This window comes from Phyllopteryx taeniolatus, chromosome 2 (genome assembly GCF_024500385.1).
Source record: "Phyllopteryx taeniolatus isolate TA_2022b chromosome 2, UOR_Ptae_1.2, whole genome shotgun sequence".
In the NCBI taxonomy this organism is placed as follows: Eukaryota; Metazoa; Chordata; class Actinopteri; order Syngnathiformes; family Syngnathidae; genus Phyllopteryx; species Phyllopteryx taeniolatus.
Window position 1 is genome coordinate 36,661,178 of NC_084503.1, and position 19,947 is coordinate 36,681,124.

The following is a 19,947-nucleotide window of genomic DNA, read 5'->3' on the forward strand; positions in this document are numbered from 1 at the left end:
ACACACTTTTTGCTGTTTTCATGAAATTGTTTGATTGCTTCAAACATTCACTTTAGTACAACTGCGGGCGTGTTAAGCATCTTGTGGAGGTAAAACTGTTGGTTTAAAAATGTCCTTCCTCTGGCAAAACAAGGAAATGTCTCCCATGCTGCACAACATCCTGCCAACTCCAAGGAGCCACATACCACTGTAGTCTGGAAAAAAAAGTTACTCCACAGTGTTTATTATAGCGGATTTTCAGGCTCCAGAGCCTGGGAAAGAAATGTGTTCTGGAAATAAATGGATTCAATCGTTGATTGCTTTTAACGTCATGCCTTAATTGCCAACAGGATTTATTGTTATTATTTTATGGTAGTGAGAAAATCATGCAGCAGTATTTCAATGCTAACCCCAACATTGTTTGGGTAATTAGATTACATCAAGAAAAAGGCTTGGCAATAAATTACTAAATGATATTCCTTCGAGGTAGTTGCATTTTAATAGCAGAAACTATTATTAGCTCTGCAATTTGAAGCTTTTTAATTATGGAAGTTTGAGTTATGTTTTTTTGTGTTTTCTTTTACGTCAAAGACGGTGACGTGCATTTAGGAAATGTGTAGTTTCTTTATTCTCCCAAGGCTTTGCAGGAACCCGAAGTAAAAACTCTACATGCGTAGTCCTGCTCAATAAACAACAACAACACATATTTGGCTTTTGGTGTTTATACTGACACAGTGGGCAGCATGAATGGGCGCAACAAGTACCAAAAGTGAATAATGATATGAATTAATAACGGAGTACAAAAAAACACGATACCTCATTAAGATTATTTTCCAGGAAGCAGGAAAACACCAGAGCAAATTTGTGATGCCTAAAAACTTCTCCCTAAACGGATACAGTGCATACATAATACATACAGTAGAATGTCTCAACTCAGTACATTTCTGGGAAGTAAGGCATGTTTATTTCATAGTTGTAGTACATTGAAAGTATCCCAAAATGGATTGGTGTATATACGGTGGTGTATATACGGTGGCCATAGTCTTGAAGTGTGACTTTTTGACATAAGGAGGAGGCCCTTTTTGAGTCCTTTTTAAACAGATGTACACTACAGGAGTGCCTATCATTACAGAAGGGCTTGATACTATGGACAAACAGTTAGAAACCAGAACTTGTGCACCATCCGGAAATGCTTTTCATATTTACTCAAACAGCATTGTCAAGGTCTTTTGAGGTCATTTAAAGTTGCAGTGGTAGCCTCAGACTTTGCACTGTAAGAATGGAGCACACTTTAAGGACACATTTACCACATTGCTTTTTGTTTTCATGTTCTACGTTTGCGATCCATTTAAGTATTTCACATGTCCTGCACACTGACAAAGTGCAACGTACATACTTTGATGAAAAGGAAACTAAGATATGCCATAAACATTGGTGTTGATTCAGCTTTTATTCATCAGGAAACAAATGGTTCATGGAGACTTAACCATTAACATCACGAAGTATAAAGACTGCTTTTGTTTTGTTTTCTCCTATGCTTGCATTTGGTTGTTTTTTAACCATCAAAGGTTTTTCCAAGAATCTTTGTGTAATGGTATGGTATGGACTGAGAGAGAAAAGATTTGAGGGCCCATTTAAATAAACCCTTTGTAGTGACAACAAACTTGCTTTGGTGAATGAGAAGTGAAAAGTGAAAATGAACACGATTGCACTAGGCCTACCGCGTCAGTCTGAATGCTGAAAACAGTGGTCTTTGAAAACAGAGGGCATATTTTAGCAGACTGGGACTGGGAATATGCAAGAACCTCTCACATTCAAAGCAGTAGTGGCAGAACAAAGTGCAAAAGTGGTGGAACTGGGATTGTTTTTGACAACGTTGTCTGATGTGAAACTTTTCTGAAATGTGGAAAAAAGTTACTGATTTATGGTTCCAGGAAATTAGTTCTGGTCTATGACAGCCAGATGGCTGACAGGACTTTTTATCGTCCTCCTTTTCTACATTCTACTTTGTTTGGTGGTTCTCAACCACTGTATTGGAGGAGTGGTTACCTAAAGCGGTTCAGATATACACCTGGACATTTTTTTTTTTTTTTAAACTATGTGCAGATGAAGTACTGTACTTTGTTTCTTGTATGTACATTGTTACACAAACTTCAAAACAATGGGAGAAATCTAGAGATTGTGAGCCAGGCCCTCTCATCCATCATCAGTGACCTGTGAGCTTTGACGTCACTGAAGTTCTTCTCGGTGAATAGACAACAATCTTACAGACACACACTAAAATCTTGTAGAACGACGTCCCAAAATAGTGGAAACTGCCCAACCATTCATGTCATTCTGCTGCTCTACTTTTTTATGCTAATGCCTGGAAATAAATGTGGCTGCAATTAACAGATAATATTTTAAAGTGTACAAGTACTGTTTATATTGAAAGTCAACCTACAGTATACAGATGACAGATAGGGCAAAACATTAGACAACAGATAGGGCAAACCATTAGACAACATTGAAAATGTTCCAGTGTACCCAGAAAACTGTCCTCCACTCCCAACAGAAACTGAAGTATTGCTGAAATGAAATGACTGAATGTTATGTAAATAGCTGTTGCGATAAAAACACAAAACTGTGCCTGCTTTGTAGAAACGATGCACAGCATACTTCAAGGGAGAAACATGTTTAAGGATGTGGGTAAAGAATTCTTAAAATAGCTCATGGGTATGCTAGCCAGTCTTCTTCAGTAGATGGATAAGCAGCTAGAAGGCGATGAAAGGAGAGCTTGACATTCTACTCAGTTCTCACGTCATTCACTGAAGAATTAGTGTTTTTGTCCGTTGTTAAATTGTTACTGGTCAATTTTACACCTCAATTAATGGATATACTGTTCATTTGCTATTCAACATTTTGTAAGAAACCAGCCTATTGCACAGTTTACATACATTTGAACAGTTTGGTAGTTTGCAATTGGAAAATCCATATATTTCCACTTTAACATTGTTTTTTTGTTTTAAAAAAAGGTAAAATGTAGTTCATTTAAGAATGGTCTTCAAACTTTCACATTGTTATTGGTCTTTCAATAAATTAATGGCTTTAGGGTGACATGTCTAAAGAATACTTGGGAGGTTTCACCTTGGAAATGAGATCAGTCAGGACTAAAGGACTTATGTTGTAGTTGGCAACCACAAGCAAAGGTGTTACCAGGGACAGAAAAACATGTTCCTTAAACTGTGTGTGTACTCGGGCAACTATTGGAAGATTGTACTTAGCTTTGTTGTTTCAGTCTTGGAGGTTTAATCTCCATAACAACAGAATGCACATGCACACGTTTCTTCAGAGGTGTGCAGAGTAACTATAAAGTTATTAGACCACCTGTCACAAAAAGTGACAGTTGTAATAACTGTTATGGAAAGAAATTTTTATAATTACTATCACGGTACTGTAAATTTAGGGCAGCTGTGGCATTAAACTTATATGTGTGGTGGGCCAATAAATTCAATCGATTTAGTGGGGAATATGACAAGATGGTAACTTCTGGCTGAAAACAAGATTCAGAGGCTTTAATGTCTATGATGAGGTTCATTGTGTAAGAACTAAATATGTCATCATTGTAGATCAGTTAAATAGCAATACAAACTAAAGCAAAAGAAGTAGGAAGTAACAGTAGACTGAACAGACAAAGATAATTAATTTTTTTACAGCAAAGCCACCTTGCTGGTCAAAGTAGGAAAAAAAAAACACAATTAACTAGAAACGCACCCAGTGGAACGCAAACCTCCGCCACAGTTAAGCATTCTTAATTTGGATTAGCACCAAAGAGTAATCTTCGAAGATGCTCGCCTCCTGCATATGCATGAATGTTCCCAGCCATAGCAAAATAAAGGGGGGGGGAAAAAGTAAACTTGCCCTATTTCACAATTATACCCCCCTCTCACCCAAAAAAATAAATGAATAAAAGAAAAAGGAAAAACATTCCCATATTTAGGTCACTCATACTCGGCAATTTGTATTGTGCCTTGATATTGAAAGTGTCTTAGTTACGCTCAAGCATGGTACAGAGTTGGCGATCACGGCTTGATGAAGCCGACAGAACCACATCATCTGCAAAAAGCATAGATGCACTACTGAGGCCACCAAACCGGACCCCCTCTACGCCTCGGCTGCACCTAGAAATTATGTCCATAAAAGTTATGAACAGAATCGGTGACAAAGGGCAGCCTTGGCGGAGTCCAACCCTCACTGGAAACGAGTCCGACTTACTGCCGGCAATGTGTACAAACTCTTACACCGGTCGTACAGGGACTGAACAGCCCATATCAGGTGGTTCGGTACCCCATACTCCCGAAGCACCCCCCACAGGTCTCCACGAGGGACACTGTCGAACGCCTTCTCCAAGTCCACAAAACACATGTAAGACTGGTCGGGCAAACTCCCATGCAGCCTCGAGGACTCTGCCGAGGTTGAAGAGCTGGTCCACTGTTCCACGGCCAGGACGTAAAACCACACTGCTCCTCCTGAATCTGAGATTCAACTTCCCGACGGACCCTCCTCTCCAGCACCCCTGAATAGACCTTACCAGGGAGGCTGAGGAGTGTGATCCCCCTGTAGTTGGAACACACCCTCCGGTCCACTTTCTTAAAAAGGGGGACCACCACCCCAGTCTGCCAATCCAGAGGCACTATATCTAGTCTGAACATCTCAACCTCATACACCAGCTTGGGCTCCTTCCCTGCCAGAGAGGTGACATTCCACGTCCCTAGAGCCAGTTTCTGTAGCCGGGGATCAGATCGCCAAGGTCCCCGTCTTCGGCCACCGCCCAGCTCACACTGCACCCGACCCCTACAGCCCCTCACACAGGCGGTGAAGGGGGACCCACGGTACCCTTTCGGGCTGTGCCCGGCCGGGCCCCATGGGTGCAGCCCCGCTCACCAGGCGCTCGCCTTCGAGCCCCACCTCCAGGCCTGGCTCCAGAGGGGGGCCCTGGTGAGCCGTGTCCGGGAAAGGGAAACCTTGATCCATATAACGTATTCTTCATAGGGGTTTTGGTTTATTTGCTAATAAATTCTTTAAAAATCAGACATGATTTTCTGGATTTGTTTTGTTTTGTTCCTCATTTTGTCTCTCATTGGTATACCTATGATGAAAATTACAGGCCTCTCTCATCTTTTTAAGTGGGAGAACTTGCACAATTGGTGCCTGACTAAATACTTGTTTGCCCCTCTGTAGCTGGACAGCTCTTGTCAATCATCTGCCAAGCAGTGTCGAATCTTGCACAACTTTATCCCATTCATTCTGCCACGGTCGCCGTCTGCCATGAACATCCTTGCAGGTCCTCAGGCACGGCTCCGTGATCCATGATTAACTGCAGGACAACAGTACTGTACAAATGAGCATATATGCAGTAAGTCACAATGTCAGCCATAAGGCTAAACATTGTGATTTTTTTTGTTAATATGTCGCAGCAAGCAGTTGCAGGATGATAATTTAAAATTTGTTCTGATTCGAGTCAGAAAATTCTCATTCTCGATGATCGCTTTCCCACCCCCATTCGAATCCCAATTTGAGTCACCACCCTTTCGTGAACAGCCATAGTTTCAGCTGTGCAAAGTATGATACTAAAAGAGTTTATTGTAATTTCAAAGTCATCTTAAAGCATTACCATTTAAAAATTAACAGTTTACAGATGATTTGATTTCTAAAAAGAAATGCACCAGAAGTGCAGGTGGACACGCACATGCAGCAAAGACTCTCTGTAACGTCCAACAACCCAGGCTAAACTAAACAGACATACAATGCTTGTCTCTGAGTGAAGACATCAGAGCACAAAAACAAATATGCAGTGGATTACTGTATTCACAAAATGTGTCCTTTTAATACAACGCAAACATTGGAGCAGTTGTCGTCTTGTAGCGCCCGGAACCCCCACAGTGGCAGGCGGGGACTTGACTACTTGGTCACGGCTTCCCAACAATTGCCTGACACAATACAGCTGACCCAGTATACTGTACCGTTTTTCAGATTTGAGCCCAAATTCAATGGGTTCATTCTTTATACCGTGTACCACGGTTAAGTGATTTTTGCACTCTCACTAACGAACACATTGTGACAGTGACACAAACCCCGCTAGAATAGGTATAATTGATGGAATCAACAGAGCAAAATAGAAAAATTGGTTCTAAAATGTTCCAATTGAGACACAATGGTGTGCATAACATGAAACCCCATGGACACCCTGGTTCATTTGAGTCCATAGTTCTGTTACCGGAGACAAATTCCTTGCGTGTTTTTGACAAACACTGTACTTGGCAAATAAAGAGGATTCTGATGATCAGTCCATAGGTCCATTATCATTCATTCAAAATATAATGAGTGTACAGGGGAAAAAACAGGGGAGAAAAAAAAAACAAGTCCATTTGAACTGGGACAAAAATCTTTCTTTGACTTTGGCTCCATGTCAGCACATTAAGAGGTTTACGTTGGTCACACTCGCCCAAAGCCTTGTACCCTTAATCCAAGGCCTAGGCTGATCCCAGTGCAACTGCTGTCTGCGTTCCACTTAATAATGCTGAATGACCTGAAAGTTTGTGTGTGGAATAAGGGTTCGCGGAAGAGATGCGCAGAAAGGCTTCCCGCTTCCATCATGGGCTAACTCTGTTTCTAGCTTGTCTATGTGGCAGCATGTCAACCTGTGTCTCCGAAAATAGTTTCCAAATTCCACCTCACACATCATTCCTCCCTGATAGGACACTGGAGAGAAGATGAGGGAACTATTTCTGGAGTGTGAGATAACAGCCTCACTTAAATTTCTGTAAACGGAAACCAAAATAATTGTGCTACATACATAACTGACGCGCTTTATGGGGCGGGGCTGTCATGACTTAAGGCGCATGCATGACACCATTTGGCTTGTTGCTTCTGTCATTTCACAACAAATCTGCATCTTACAAGACACAGCATATAAGTACGCAAAACTGACAGCTTGTTTTCATTCATTTCCTGGTACCTTCGCAAGTGCTTATCAAGTTATGAAAGCTGAACGTTTTTGAAACATTATGAAGGTTGTTTTGTTCAGTACAGCTTCACCTGTCAAGGAGTTAACGCTAGCTGTCGGTTAGAGGATATGAATATAAATTAGTTCTCAGACTTTCCTGTTCCATCTGGGCTGAAACTCCTGTACTTTGCCATCTTTTCAACATGAAAACATTTGAGGAAAATCATGAAAGATAGCCATTGTACGATTGTGTTTCAAACTAGGGATAAAATTTTTGCAAGTTGCTTCGCTGAGGTGTACGTGTACAATAACTAAAAAAAAACTAACCATGTTATATTTTAACATTTTTGTCATTCTTTGAAGCTTAATGTGTATGCATCGTGTTAACATGTTAATTGTTAAATAATGACATGGAAGAGCAATATGATTCGATTCATTGCACATCTCATTCTCATACTTTGGTATTGATATATCGACTTTTGCAAGTGGTGTGGGAGTCATGGCGCTCCACGAATTCAGTGGCTCCTTTGTTTCTACGTCATATTTTCAAGATGGAAAATGGATTTGGTTTCACTAGAGGGTATAGGGCTTTGGTTGCAACTGTGGTTCCCAGTTGGCCCACCCCCCCATTCTTCCCAGCCAACGTATAATGTAGTATTCTTGACTGGAAGTATTCCTGCACGGAGGACTACACAACCCACCCAGTGCACCCCCAACACTTGCTTTAGTCTGTAAAAAATCCTCCCCTAATGCTGATGGGATGAAAAATTGTTGGCCTGACTCCCTGTGGTATTTTTTCCCTATGTTTCTAAATGACCCAGCTTTGGTATGCGTTTGTTTTGACCGCATGGTCAAAATTGTCTGTCTTTTTTTTTTCTTTCATTCTCTTTAAACCAGTTTTGGGCTAATAGTGTTAGTTTTCTGTTATATGAATGGTTCACAATTATGTGTTAACCTTACTTAACCAACACAATAATTCTTTAGATTAAAATGTTTATTACTGATGAAGGTGCAATTGCTTGACAAGAATCTTGAAAAAAACAAAACGGGGATGTTTTTTTAACATGGGTTTATGACTATATTACAATCGCTGTTCACACAGACATTATAAAAATGACTGAAAAACCTTTGTTGATGTCACTATGTAAAACACCCACGTGCTTACACTATTTGGTTTGATGTATGTACGTAATGCGACTCCCCTCATAGAGGTGTCATAAAATACATTTTGTTGGGGAAGGTAATGAACATAACAGCAGTCGTATGGTCTAACAATGTTGTTTTGGTTGCGCCTCTGAGCACTTAATACAGGTGCTCGTCTGCCATTTTCATAACCATTGTCACTGTTTACCTGACAGCGGTAGTGTTTTTTTTTTTTTTCTTTTTTAAATGTCCACTACTTTTTTTGCACCCAAAAACATAATTATCATGAAAACAAACTGAAAGAAACATTTTTAATCTCTTCACTTTAGCCTTCTCAAAGATTCACTTGTTGTAACAGGACGGCCTCATGCAAATAAAGAAATAGTAATTCTGTTTTTCCGTCAGGGAAGAGGAAATATAACAGTCATTGCTCTCATCCTAGCATGGCCGACCTCCTAACCTACTGGTCCAGCCTGCTTATGCGTGGCCATTCTGGCTCAACTCATGATGCGTGCTATTCTGACAGCCATTATCCGGAATTCTATGATATTATGAGTATTTATCTTCTCCAAACAGCAATTGCCAACAGGAGATATGTAATAGTGTCAGATTTGGGGTTCTATAATTGAAGATTGCCCAGTGACAGTTTTTGTTAATATATGTTACATTTTAATATAGTCCCATGAATGTAATTGTTTTTTTGTGTTTTCTGCAGGGCTCCAGAGATTATTTTGGGATTGCCATTTTGTGAAGCCATAGACATGTGGTCCCTAGGCTGTGTGATAGCTGAGCTTTTCCTCGGCTGGCCCCTTTACCCGGGTGCCCTGGAATATGACCAGGTAAGCAACCATATTCGCACGACAGTCTTTCGCTTACACGGACTTTCTTCATACTTTTAAGATATTGTATATTTATTTTATCGTGCATATGATTTTTGGGGGTCCTATATGAGCCTGTATTTTGGAGTCAGATTTTTTGTTTCTGGCTCTTTTGTGGATCTCCCCTCAATTTGGGCACCTTTGCTCTCTGACTCAGAAAGGCAAAGCTAAAAATAGTTGGACTCTCGCCCTTCCTCCCCCATCTTCCATCCAAGCCAACGGTTCACTGTCCATGTCTGGGCAGCATCACGTCCCCCTATTTCCACTTTTCCATTTATTTCCCCCTTTCTTTCCTCTGTCTTTAGTTTTCTTTTCCAGTGTTCATGTAACTTTCCAAACGTGACATTCCACAGTGATTCTTATTTTCCATTCTATGCAGTTTTGAATATTTCCTTCAAGTTTGATTATGCAGAATGTATCTGGAGATGTGATGAGATGGCTTATGGTTAGGACTAAAATGCTATAGTGTTCTGATGGAAAACCCTGTTATTTAAATATCTCTGGAATATTTTTATATTAGAAACAGTAAATGTACCTTCCTTATTGGGTAGGAGAGTGCATTTTTTTTTAAAATTTAGCATTCAGGTGGTATCGGCGAGACTGAGCAGAAATCGGTTTTGCTCCTCTCAGTGGACCCCTGACAGTGTCTTATGGGGACCAGACTGAGTAGGGCTTACGTTGAGCCGCTTTCCCCTGTTCCCTCAAAGCCTGCTGAAAGCCTCTGTGTGCCATACTGCACCCTACTTGAATGATGCTCAGCCTCCCTGCAACCTACACTGACACCCATGAAGTACTTTAATGACCAGCCTTAATTTTTTTATTATCGCCAGGTCAGGGGAAGGAGAAATCACTCAAGAACTCTAAAACGGATTTGACATCACTCAACCAACACAGGTCTCAAAATGAAAATCTCATTTTGGAGTAGCCAGGCAACATGGAATAAAGATGATTTAGGGATATTTAAGGAGCATCCTCACTTCAAGAAGAGACCCCTTGGTGTCTGGTCTCAGATAGGCAGATGAAGCTGGATAGAAAAAGGTTGCCAAAAATAGGAGATGTGAGACTGACTGAAAAGGAAGCGAGATTATAGGTGAGAAGGAACTTGTGAAATACAGACCAGTTTATCAAATGAAACTGAAAAACACGGGAGTCCAAATGCGTCACAGAAATGCTCTTTGTGGCACGAGTGGGCCCTTGATGTAAATATGATTATGTCACAGCACGTGGGACATTGCATTTAACATTCTGCTTCCTTGCATTCTGCTTCCTTGCATTATCTTTGTATTCAAATAGCAGTAGTAAACTTGAAGTTCCGGGTATACTACGGTACTCCATTACACTAGGAAGGATTCTGTATTCGATAGTGACCTATTTACGTTCATGTACAGTGCTCAAAATAAATGAGTGTACAACAGGTATTTTCTATGGCATACTATATTACAAATTACATCCAAAAATGTGTGCTATGGATTGCAACTGACAATTGTCAATGCACACACAAAAAATGTAATTTTTCTAATAGATGAATTAAATATTGCAAAAAATAGTACATGGAGATAAGTCTAGCAAAGCCAAATTTAGGATTAAAACATTCGAACCCAGATATCTAATTGTCATCAAATTCTTAAAATTGGATAAAAGCCTTAAAGTTCAAAAGGCAGGTACTAATTTATGTTGAGCACTGTAGCTTGAAAAGGACACACTGTAAACTGTAGCCCCATGGTGTGATTTAACACCCAAAGGAAGAAGCAGTGAGAAAAATTAGAACAAACAGGCACTCAGCACAGACCTCCGCTAATTAATTTGCAACTACTGTTCCCTTCGGGATTTTGATTTCCCCTTGCCATCCTTTTACCCATTATGCACAACAATTGTCACAACCTGTTCTGAGGGAATTTTATATTTTGGAGAAAAGATTTAAACTAATTTTATTAATACATTTTGAAATAATTCCCACTAACTTTAAACAAATACATTTTACAAATATGCTGTTGAAGGTTGGTGAAGTTGCACATAAACAAACCCACTCCAATTAAAACTATTCATAAAAACAACTAAAATAAAACATCTATACAGTGTTCCCTCGTTTTTCGTGGTTAATCGCGACCAGAACCAGAAAGGTGAAAAACCGCGAAGTAGGGTTTCCCCCCTCCCCGCACCTCCCACCTAGGAATTTTCGTGGTTGTGTATGTGGGTACCAGAATGTTTAAAATATGTAAACAGTATTTATACTTTACATATTTGAGACAAAGATTACAACAGTACACGTATTTACTTAAATCTTTAATTAGAAAACCTTATACAGTAATTAACATTTACTATACACTAATTTTGTCCTGATAATATTAGTGTCCAAACTCACTGTCTTTTCCCTGCAATCAGCAAATGCAGCTTCCATTTTCACAATTCTCTTACGCGGAGTTACCACGTTTCGCTTCCTTATTGAAGGTTATTGAAGCAGTTTTGCGGATGTTTGCGTTCTCTTTCTTTATGTACCACACTGTAGATTCATTCACGCCATAATGGCGTGCCACAAATGCATAACTTCTGCCCTCTTTGATCAAATCTAAAAGTTTCACTTTTTCAGAATCAGAATCATCTTTATTTGCCAAGTTTGTCCAAAAAACACACAAGGAATTTGTCTCCGGTAGTTGGAGCCGCTCTAGTACATTTCTAGTAGCATTTCGCTGATGGTCATCATCTTCTTCCTCTTGGGCGCCCCGGAGGCATTGTAAGGGCTCGCTTAACTAATCAAAAAAATTATCGCTTAAACAAAAAAAGTTATTGCGAACACAACAGCGTGGACGAGACTGGCGGGACACAACAAGGGAAGATGCTGGGTGAGGCTGCGATGATGCGCAGCCAATCAGCTCATGGGATAAATCCACTCGTGCTCTCATTGGTCGATGTCGCGCCGGGAACCAATCACGCGCCTTGTATGAGTGCCCGTACAGTACAGGCATGTGCAGGCATGTACAAAGCCTCTGAGTCAACTAATCTCTTTGTTTGGCATGCAGGGAAAACTTCTCTCGCGCACATCAACATGAAACAACGCGTCTTTCCCCAATATGGCTGCCGATATGGCTGTATTATTATTGTTTTTTTAATGAATATTTTGGAAAAACCTGCAAAGGACGGAAGCCGCAAAACGTGAAGCGCGAAGTGGCGAGGGAACACTACTGTACAAAGTGAATATTGAAATATTAACTTGTGTTAATATACAGGGAATACACAAACTGAAAATAGGATTCTGACTAAAATAAAAAGGCCACAGTGAGGCAGCTGCCTGCTGGTGTGAGGTGTCATCCACTTGCCATGGGGAGCAGGGGGGCTGTCTGGCTAGAGCTATCAAATCCGTACCGTTTTGTACTTATCTTTCTGCACCGGGTCTGGTTCCATCTTATACAGCATATTGTATTTATAACTCAGACTCTCGAACTCCTCTCACTCTCACCTTCCTCATCCTAAATTACACCACCTTTTAGTTCACTTTTAATTTCGGTAGCAAAGCTTGAGAGTCCATGATAGGCTGTCTAGTCTGAAAGGGGTTCAAAGTTGCACAAGTGCTCTAGTTGTGAATATTAAAAGCTTTCTACTTGTCTCAAATAATCCAAAGCATATTTTAGATTAATTGAAGAATCTAAGGGCATTTTTGCAAGTGTATATGGATTCCATGGGCCATACTAAAGTAAATAAAACGACACGAGTTATCTAGTGTTTTTTTTGTTTGTTTGTTTTTTAAATCATCCAACCAAAAAACCACTTATGTTCAAAATTGATCAGTTTACTATTGGTCTATCCCCATATGGGTATGTACAAATGATTGACTAATCTAAAGTGTTAAAAATGGCTTACTCTGATGCAATGTTATTTGCTGAACAAAAAGATTTGTGCCCGACACCAGTATGTTGTCTGCTATGTTAAATAGGGTTTTTACTTTTTTGGTCCTATTTTTAACAGCTTAGATGTCACGGAAAACTTCTAAAATGTATTTTTAAAAACCACTTTTGAATATGCATCTGCCTGCATGCGTCGGCCCGTGTTGTTTCAACACACAACTGACTGAGACAAGCTCTGAGAGACAGGAGTTCTGACTCTTATATTTGGTAGTCAGTGTCTGGTCCATGCAACTTGCACATTTAATACAGTGGTGCCTCAACTTACGAGTGACCTTACTTAAGAGTTTTACTGAAATATGAGCAGTCACTCGGTCAATGTCTTTTTTTTTTTTTTTTTTTTTTTTTTTGTCTGAGGGAAAGCCTTTTGGGAAAGAAGGGAAGGTTTTGCCACCCACACATGCTGGCTATTTTTTGTTATTGTGTGGACTTCTTCATACAGTGCTGCTGAAGAAACGAGAAATATAATTATTGCACTTTGACATGACTGCTCCGTATTGCATGTATTCCTTGCCAGTGTGATCATGATATGAGAGGCATGGAAAAGCATTTTTGTTAACATACTGTACATTGCTGAACAAATTTAGACTTCCACCCAATGTAGGTTTTATGCCACAGCTCCCCTAAAATTAACATAATTGGTAATCACCAAAATCATTTTACATGTTTATGTAATGATTAAAACACCAGTATGTAGAAGCTCTTTAACCCAAATGATGTATTATTGCTACAATGTAGTTATTGTTATCCGTGAATTTTCTAATTTACTGTTTTATAAAAAAAACCCTAAAAGAATCGTAAAGTACATCATGTCAAATTGTAGTTATTATCCTGTACTCTTATTATTGTGTTTGTTTGTGGTTGAGTGTTATTCTTAATTTCTGACTTCTTGGAGAAGCCCAGTGAACGAATTTGGATAAAAAAGGTGTATTCTGTTGGAAAACTCCTCATTCCTGGTCAAAATGGTAAAACCTCAAAAGGTCACTGAAAGTCATAGAGTCCCATTAAAGCACTTTTTTTATACTGGATGGATACTAGAATATAGTGGTCTAATAAATAAGCACTCTATATGTGCTTATTATCACGTGCTGCATAATCTGACATAATTATACAATATTTTATTCTGATTTACTGTACATCTTGAGAATTCACATCAACCAATAAACCAGAAGGCTTTACTTTTATCCAAAACAAATTAATAGGGATGTCCCGATCACATTTTTTTGCACCCGAGTCAAGAGTGTTTTTATTTTTTTAAATGATCCGCCGATACACAAAATAAATAGATGATAAATAAAAATAATAATATAAAACAAATACACAATAAATACATAAAAACAATACATATTTTGCATTTAGCAAATATTAATAATTTTGGTAATACGACTTGACCTGAAAAAGGAAAATTCTATTCTGATTTCATGTCAAACTGTCAAGGGAAAAAAGGATTGTATCTGCTGTTCCTGCTATGCGCGCCTTGGCCTCTTACGGGCAGTGTGGTGCAATGCATGCACGTGCATGCACGGAGCTACATTTTTGCAGTAAAGTAAAAAAGAATAGCACAAAAACGTCATGATAAAACATCAATTAAACTCGTTTTTCCACAGATTAGGAAGAATATATGCCTGTTAGTATTGTTATATTACCTGTCTGTATGTGTTACTATGTGTTACTACCCCTGGGGTGTCATTAAACAGTTTAAAGAACATTCAGGGAGGGCAGAGACTGTGTGTGTGTGTCTTTCAGTCAATTATACGCTAATCTCCATGTTCTTTAAGGTTCAAAGAGCAAAAGTATATGATATTTTTATTCGCTGAACGATTCTACAATGAAATGCTTTCCCCGAAGCTTGTTGGCTATTAGATCACTCACTGTCAAGATTGAACAATGCAAATACAGATGATTTACACCTAAATCTAGGGTTCTTGTAATCTTTTTGCCTTTTTCTATGTGTGCCTTTACACAATTATGTAACTCTCAGCACTGTTTTTATACATTCAAATCCTAGTTTGTTTTATAGCCTTGTTTTTCCTGCCATGAAAAAGACTTTCCCCTCCCATATCATTCTTATTTTGTAAACCACCTCCACTCTACTGATGTTTTTTCAGTTTCTAAAACATGATCCTCAAAAGCTGATCTTGTAGCAATGTTGCATTTAATTTCTGCCATACTGGCATACACAAATAGTGTGACATAATAGGATTTTATCATATTAAGTGTTATAATAGTGCTACAATGATTGACAACGTGTGACAGATCTCTCTCACTCTGTGGCTCTATGCCCCTTTGCAGTTTTGAATCTGTAATGCCTGTTGTCCTTAACACTTGAGTGTGATTGACGTCAGCTAGGCTTCTCAGTGGCTTCCTCTCATAACTCTGTGTGTGTGTGTGTGTGTGTGTGTGTGTGTGCGTGCGTGTGTGTGTGTGTCACACACTCCACCGAAGAGTCATTATTACCAAGCAAGGCAACTGGCATTTAGCGCAGGAGGACCTTGTTATCACAGCTAAGATGCAAAGACCCTGACAACTGTCAGACATCAGCACATGGATATTTGGGTTTAACTGTTTCACATGAACTGCAGTATTCAAGGTCTCTGAGTCAGTGCCCGGACGTAGACAATCTGCACCCAGTGTCTGTGTCTGGATATGAATGTGAATTTTGATGCCTTAATTTTCCGCACTGTAACTGTCAAAAGAATTATGTTTATTCTTGTCACTTTTTCTCTCTTCCTTTCTGCCCAACAAGATTCGCTACATTTCTCAGACACAAGGTTTGCCTGGAGAACATTTACTGAATGCCGGGACGAAGACAACACGTTTCTTTTGCAGAGAGTCTGACTCGCCTTATGCAGTCTGGAGAATAAAGGTGAACAGTTTTTCGACACACAATAAAACCGTGTCACCTCTTTTTCCTGTTTGACTCCACTGACACTCGACAACTAAACATATTCTGTCTCCACAGTCTACAGATGAGCATGAGGCCGAGACGGGGATGAAATCAAAGGAAGCGAGGAAGTACATCTTCAGCTATTTGGATGACATGGTGCATGTATGTTCAACTCTTCTGACTACTAACAGGAAACTTTCAAATAAGTTCAACATCAAATGTTGAGAGGATGTGGTTCTATATTTGCGGAAGTGGAAAGAAAAGCGGAATACACATATTGTTAATGCGGGAGTGACGACACTTGATAATCTGAACTTCTCCACAGTTAGACATTAAACAGACAAAAAAAATCCTCTTTAGGTTTTAGTTATCCTTTACTTGAAGACAGAAAACGCCGACTCAACCACGTGATTGTCCAGGTCGCTTTTATTTTAAACATAAACTGCTGTCAGTAGTTATAATTTCTGGAAATATCTACTGTATTATAATAATATTAAAGTTGCTAAAGTGTACATTTAAAAAATGGTGAGTTGATTTCAATATTTGTGTTCCAGGTGAACCTAGTGATGAATCTGGAAGGCAGCGACTTGCTCGCAGAAAAAGCAGACCGCCGGGAGTTTGTGGGTCTGCTGAAGAAAATGTTGCTCATCGATGCAGAGGAGAGGATCGCCCCCGCTGAAGCGCTCAGTCACCCCTTTGTGACAATGCAACACCTGCTCGACTTCCCTCATAGCAACCAGTGAGTCAACGTGAAACTTCTGCAGATGTGACGACATGTTGCACATCATTTTGATCTCATCCTTTCTTGCACACAGTGTGAAGTCGTCTTTCCATATCATGGATATTTGCTCAACCCGTCCCAACACGTATGAGGGAACCAACAGAAGTAAAGGACCCTTCGTCAGACCTGTGGCCACTCCTGCTGCAGCCACAGTTAACCACCCGTTCAACAAAATGACTGTTGTCCACCCTCAAGTAAGCCATCCTTGCCGTGTTTACATTACAACCTTCTATCCATACTTGTGTCTAATTGTAATCCATTGTTTCTCATTGAAAAAAAGATCATAGTTGTGTTTGGATCACTTGACTATATGAAGATACATTTTCAAGTAGCTTTATCCACTAATGAATGCCACACTCCTCAGGATGGGTGGTGGATGGCCAATATATAACTTGGTTGTTGATGAGTTAAAAAAAAAAAAAAATTCACTGTAAATCGCACTGACTATTAAGGAAAATAAACAGCAGCATTTTGGAATGCTGTGCAGTTATGCTTTCAGCCGTGGATTTTGAAAAGAAAAATGATGACTTTATCAAGAAAATATATTGGAAATGAAGTTAATACAAAGAAAATGTAATGCTATGCTGCAATTGACTGGCGACCAGTTCAGGGTGTACCCCACCTCTCGCTCAGGGCCAGCTGGGATAGGCTCCAGCACGACCGCGACCGTAGTGATGATACGCGCTTCGGAAAATGGATAGATGTAATGCTATGTTCAACATCCTGTCTGAACGTTTAAAAAGCTCCTTACCCTTATTGCCTTCATAAATGCAGACTTGCACAACTCCTGCGATGTAGCTCTGCTGTCATGGCAACAAAATCACGTCATGTTGCTGAGGTCATGGCAACGGTGCAAATCTGTTGTTGCTGAGGAGAAATAAGGAGCTGACCCTTTTTTTGTCAGTGCCACTTCATGATGCAAGTCTCCAAATCTGTGATTCAATAAATGCTATCTGGAAACATAAAAATATGAACATATTTTTTCATGTTTTCAAGTCACAACAGTTTTCTGCTGTATGCAGATGAGCCACTGCTCACGCTGCCCCATTATGGCTGGCCCAAAGCAGAGTACGTTGCTGAGCCCTGAGTCTAAATAAGGTCAAACTGTGAATTACAATTAGTGCGTGGATATGTGTATGCGTCACATGCAGTTGACTTCAATGAACATTCGTGTATATACCACTTATTAGGAGCGAACACTGTTTGCTAACGCATTATAATGTATGCATTCAGCAAAACTCAATACAGCGCTGCTTACGTTTTGAACTTGACATAGTATTTCGGACAGTGTAGTCCAGCCGAAGCTCTACAGTGGCGGATCTTTGCGGAGCCTAGGTGGCAAGTCATGGGCAGAGAAACTCAGTGTGGTGTGGTATTATGTCACAAATTGTGATGTCACAATTCATTGAAATTCAGAACTGCTTGGTCCCAGACACATTTACTTAGTTGTTTAATTTCGCAATTGATGGATGGGCAGGCACTCCACAGACCCAACTGTTTGTATACAAGCAATTAAAAAGTCAATTATTCATACTATGTTCCGTTTAACGCTATTAAGGACTTAAAATGTAGTTCTTGTATCTTCTAACATGTGGCTTAGGGTTAACAATCATGTGCACCCGTGCGGAAGCTGTTGCAGAACAATATAGGCTCAGTTCTTAATGTCCAATAAATGTAAATGATAGCCAGCGTAAGTAGTGAAGCAGAGGCACATGCTTAAGTGGCATGTGCACAAAACTTGTCTCAAAGGCACAATTTAGTCTCCCTTAGATTACATTTAATTCAGATTATCAATATTTCAATTGTTCTTAAAGTTGTAAATACATTTTTGGGTGTGGTTCAATCACTTTTGTTGTTGTTTTTTGTTTTGTTTTAGGCATTAGCACCATCTGCCCCCTCAGTGTTGCACCCTGCAATACCATTACAAACAGGAAGTGGACAATTTGGAGGCAACGATTCATTTCAACAGGCGCTCATTTTATGTCCCCCCACCATTCAAGGTAGGATGTGAACATTTTACACTTATCTACAATACAAATTGTACTGGTGATATAATTTATTTTCGGTTTGTACAAACCCCAATTCCAATGAAGCTGGGATGTTGTGTAAAACATATAAATAAAAACAGAATACAATGATTTGCAAATCCTTTTCAACCTGTATTCAATTGAATACACAATACAAAGACATTTAATGATCAAACTGATGAACGTCATTATTATTATTTTTTTGTGTGTGAAAATATTCTCTTATTTTGAATTTGATGTCTACAACATGTGCCCAAATAGCTGGGACAGGGGCAACAAAAGATGGGAAAGATGAGGAATGGGAAAGGGGGGCCACTTTGTGAACAACTGCATGAGCAAAGAGTCCAAACGTTTAAGAACAACAATTCTCGAGATTCATTTGCAAGGAATTTAGGGATTCCATCATCTGTGGTCCATAATATGATCAAAGGATTCTGGGAGTCTGGAGAAATATCTGCATGTAAGTGGCAAGGCCAAAAACCAATATTGAATACCTGTGACCTTCGAGCCGTCAGGCGGCACTGCATTAAAAACCGACATCATTGTGTAAAGGACATTGCCATGTGGGCTCAGGAAGACTTAAGAAAACTAGGTAACACAGTGGTGAACATGCCCCTGTCCCAGCTTTTTGGGAATGTCAAATTTGGAGGGAATTGGTGGTTTGTACATATCTCTGGTTCCTTTCAATTTCATTTTGTGTCTATAGCGCCCATTCACAACAGTTAAAGGCACTTTGCATATGGAGCAGGTGTAGAACCATGCTCCTCACACTTAAAAAAACAAAAACAAAACAACTCTAACCAAGTGTTCTGTATTTTATCCTTGCAGGAATACCAACCAACACTGTGAAACCAGCTGGCTTCTCTGTTCGAATGGAGGCCTCTGTGCCTCTTGTCACTCAAGCGCCCCCAATCCAGCCCATCCAAATCAGGCCAGGAGTAATCACACAGGTACTGCAGTCCCACATTTATGACATCAGACACAATTAGGCTATAATGTGTCAGTCAGTTGAATTAAATAAAAATTGCGTTTGAAGATGAGCACTCATGGGATAAATGTGGCTTCTTTGAATTATCTACCCTTAAACAGGCTTGGTCGAACCGAGCCCAGCAGATTTTGGTGCCCACTTGGCAGCAGGTGACATCAGTTCCCCCACCGCCAACCACTTTGGCATCTGACACAGTGGCGGGCCCACCGAGAGTGGGTGACTGGGGGTAAGCTAAAGCTGAGCTATGTTAGTCATACTTTCTACTGCGATGCACTCATTTTAAAACAATTTTGATACGTAGTCTCATGCAGTATATAGAGTGAGGGTATCATTAGCTTAAGTTGTTTTGCTCTCGTGTGGGGATTTGATTGCGCTACAACACA

General features: G+C 39.9%; 1 protein-coding gene across 4 annotated transcripts in view; it reads left to right on the forward strand.

Annotated features, from left to right (window-relative positions):
• hipk3b (homeodomain interacting protein kinase 3b) overlaps positions 1-19,947 on the forward strand; it is a 40,915-nt gene that overhangs the window by 11,481 nt on the left and 9,487 nt on the right. For all 4 annotated transcript variants that reach the window (XM_061766037.1, XM_061766038.1, XM_061766040.1 and 1 more), the window contains exons 3-10: positions 8,823-8,946; positions 15,628-15,747; positions 15,844-15,930; positions 16,323-16,507; positions 16,584-16,743; positions 18,426-18,549; positions 19,405-19,526; positions 19,666-19,790. In XM_061766037.1, the coding sequence (XP_061622021.1) occupies positions 8,823-8,946; positions 15,628-15,747; positions 15,844-15,930; positions 16,323-16,507; positions 16,584-16,743; positions 18,426-18,549; positions 19,405-19,526; positions 19,666-19,790 (1,047 nt within the window). The remainder of the gene's footprint in view (positions 1-8,822; positions 8,947-15,627; positions 15,748-15,843; positions 15,931-16,322; positions 16,508-16,583; positions 16,744-18,425; positions 18,550-19,404; positions 19,527-19,665; positions 19,791-19,947) is intronic.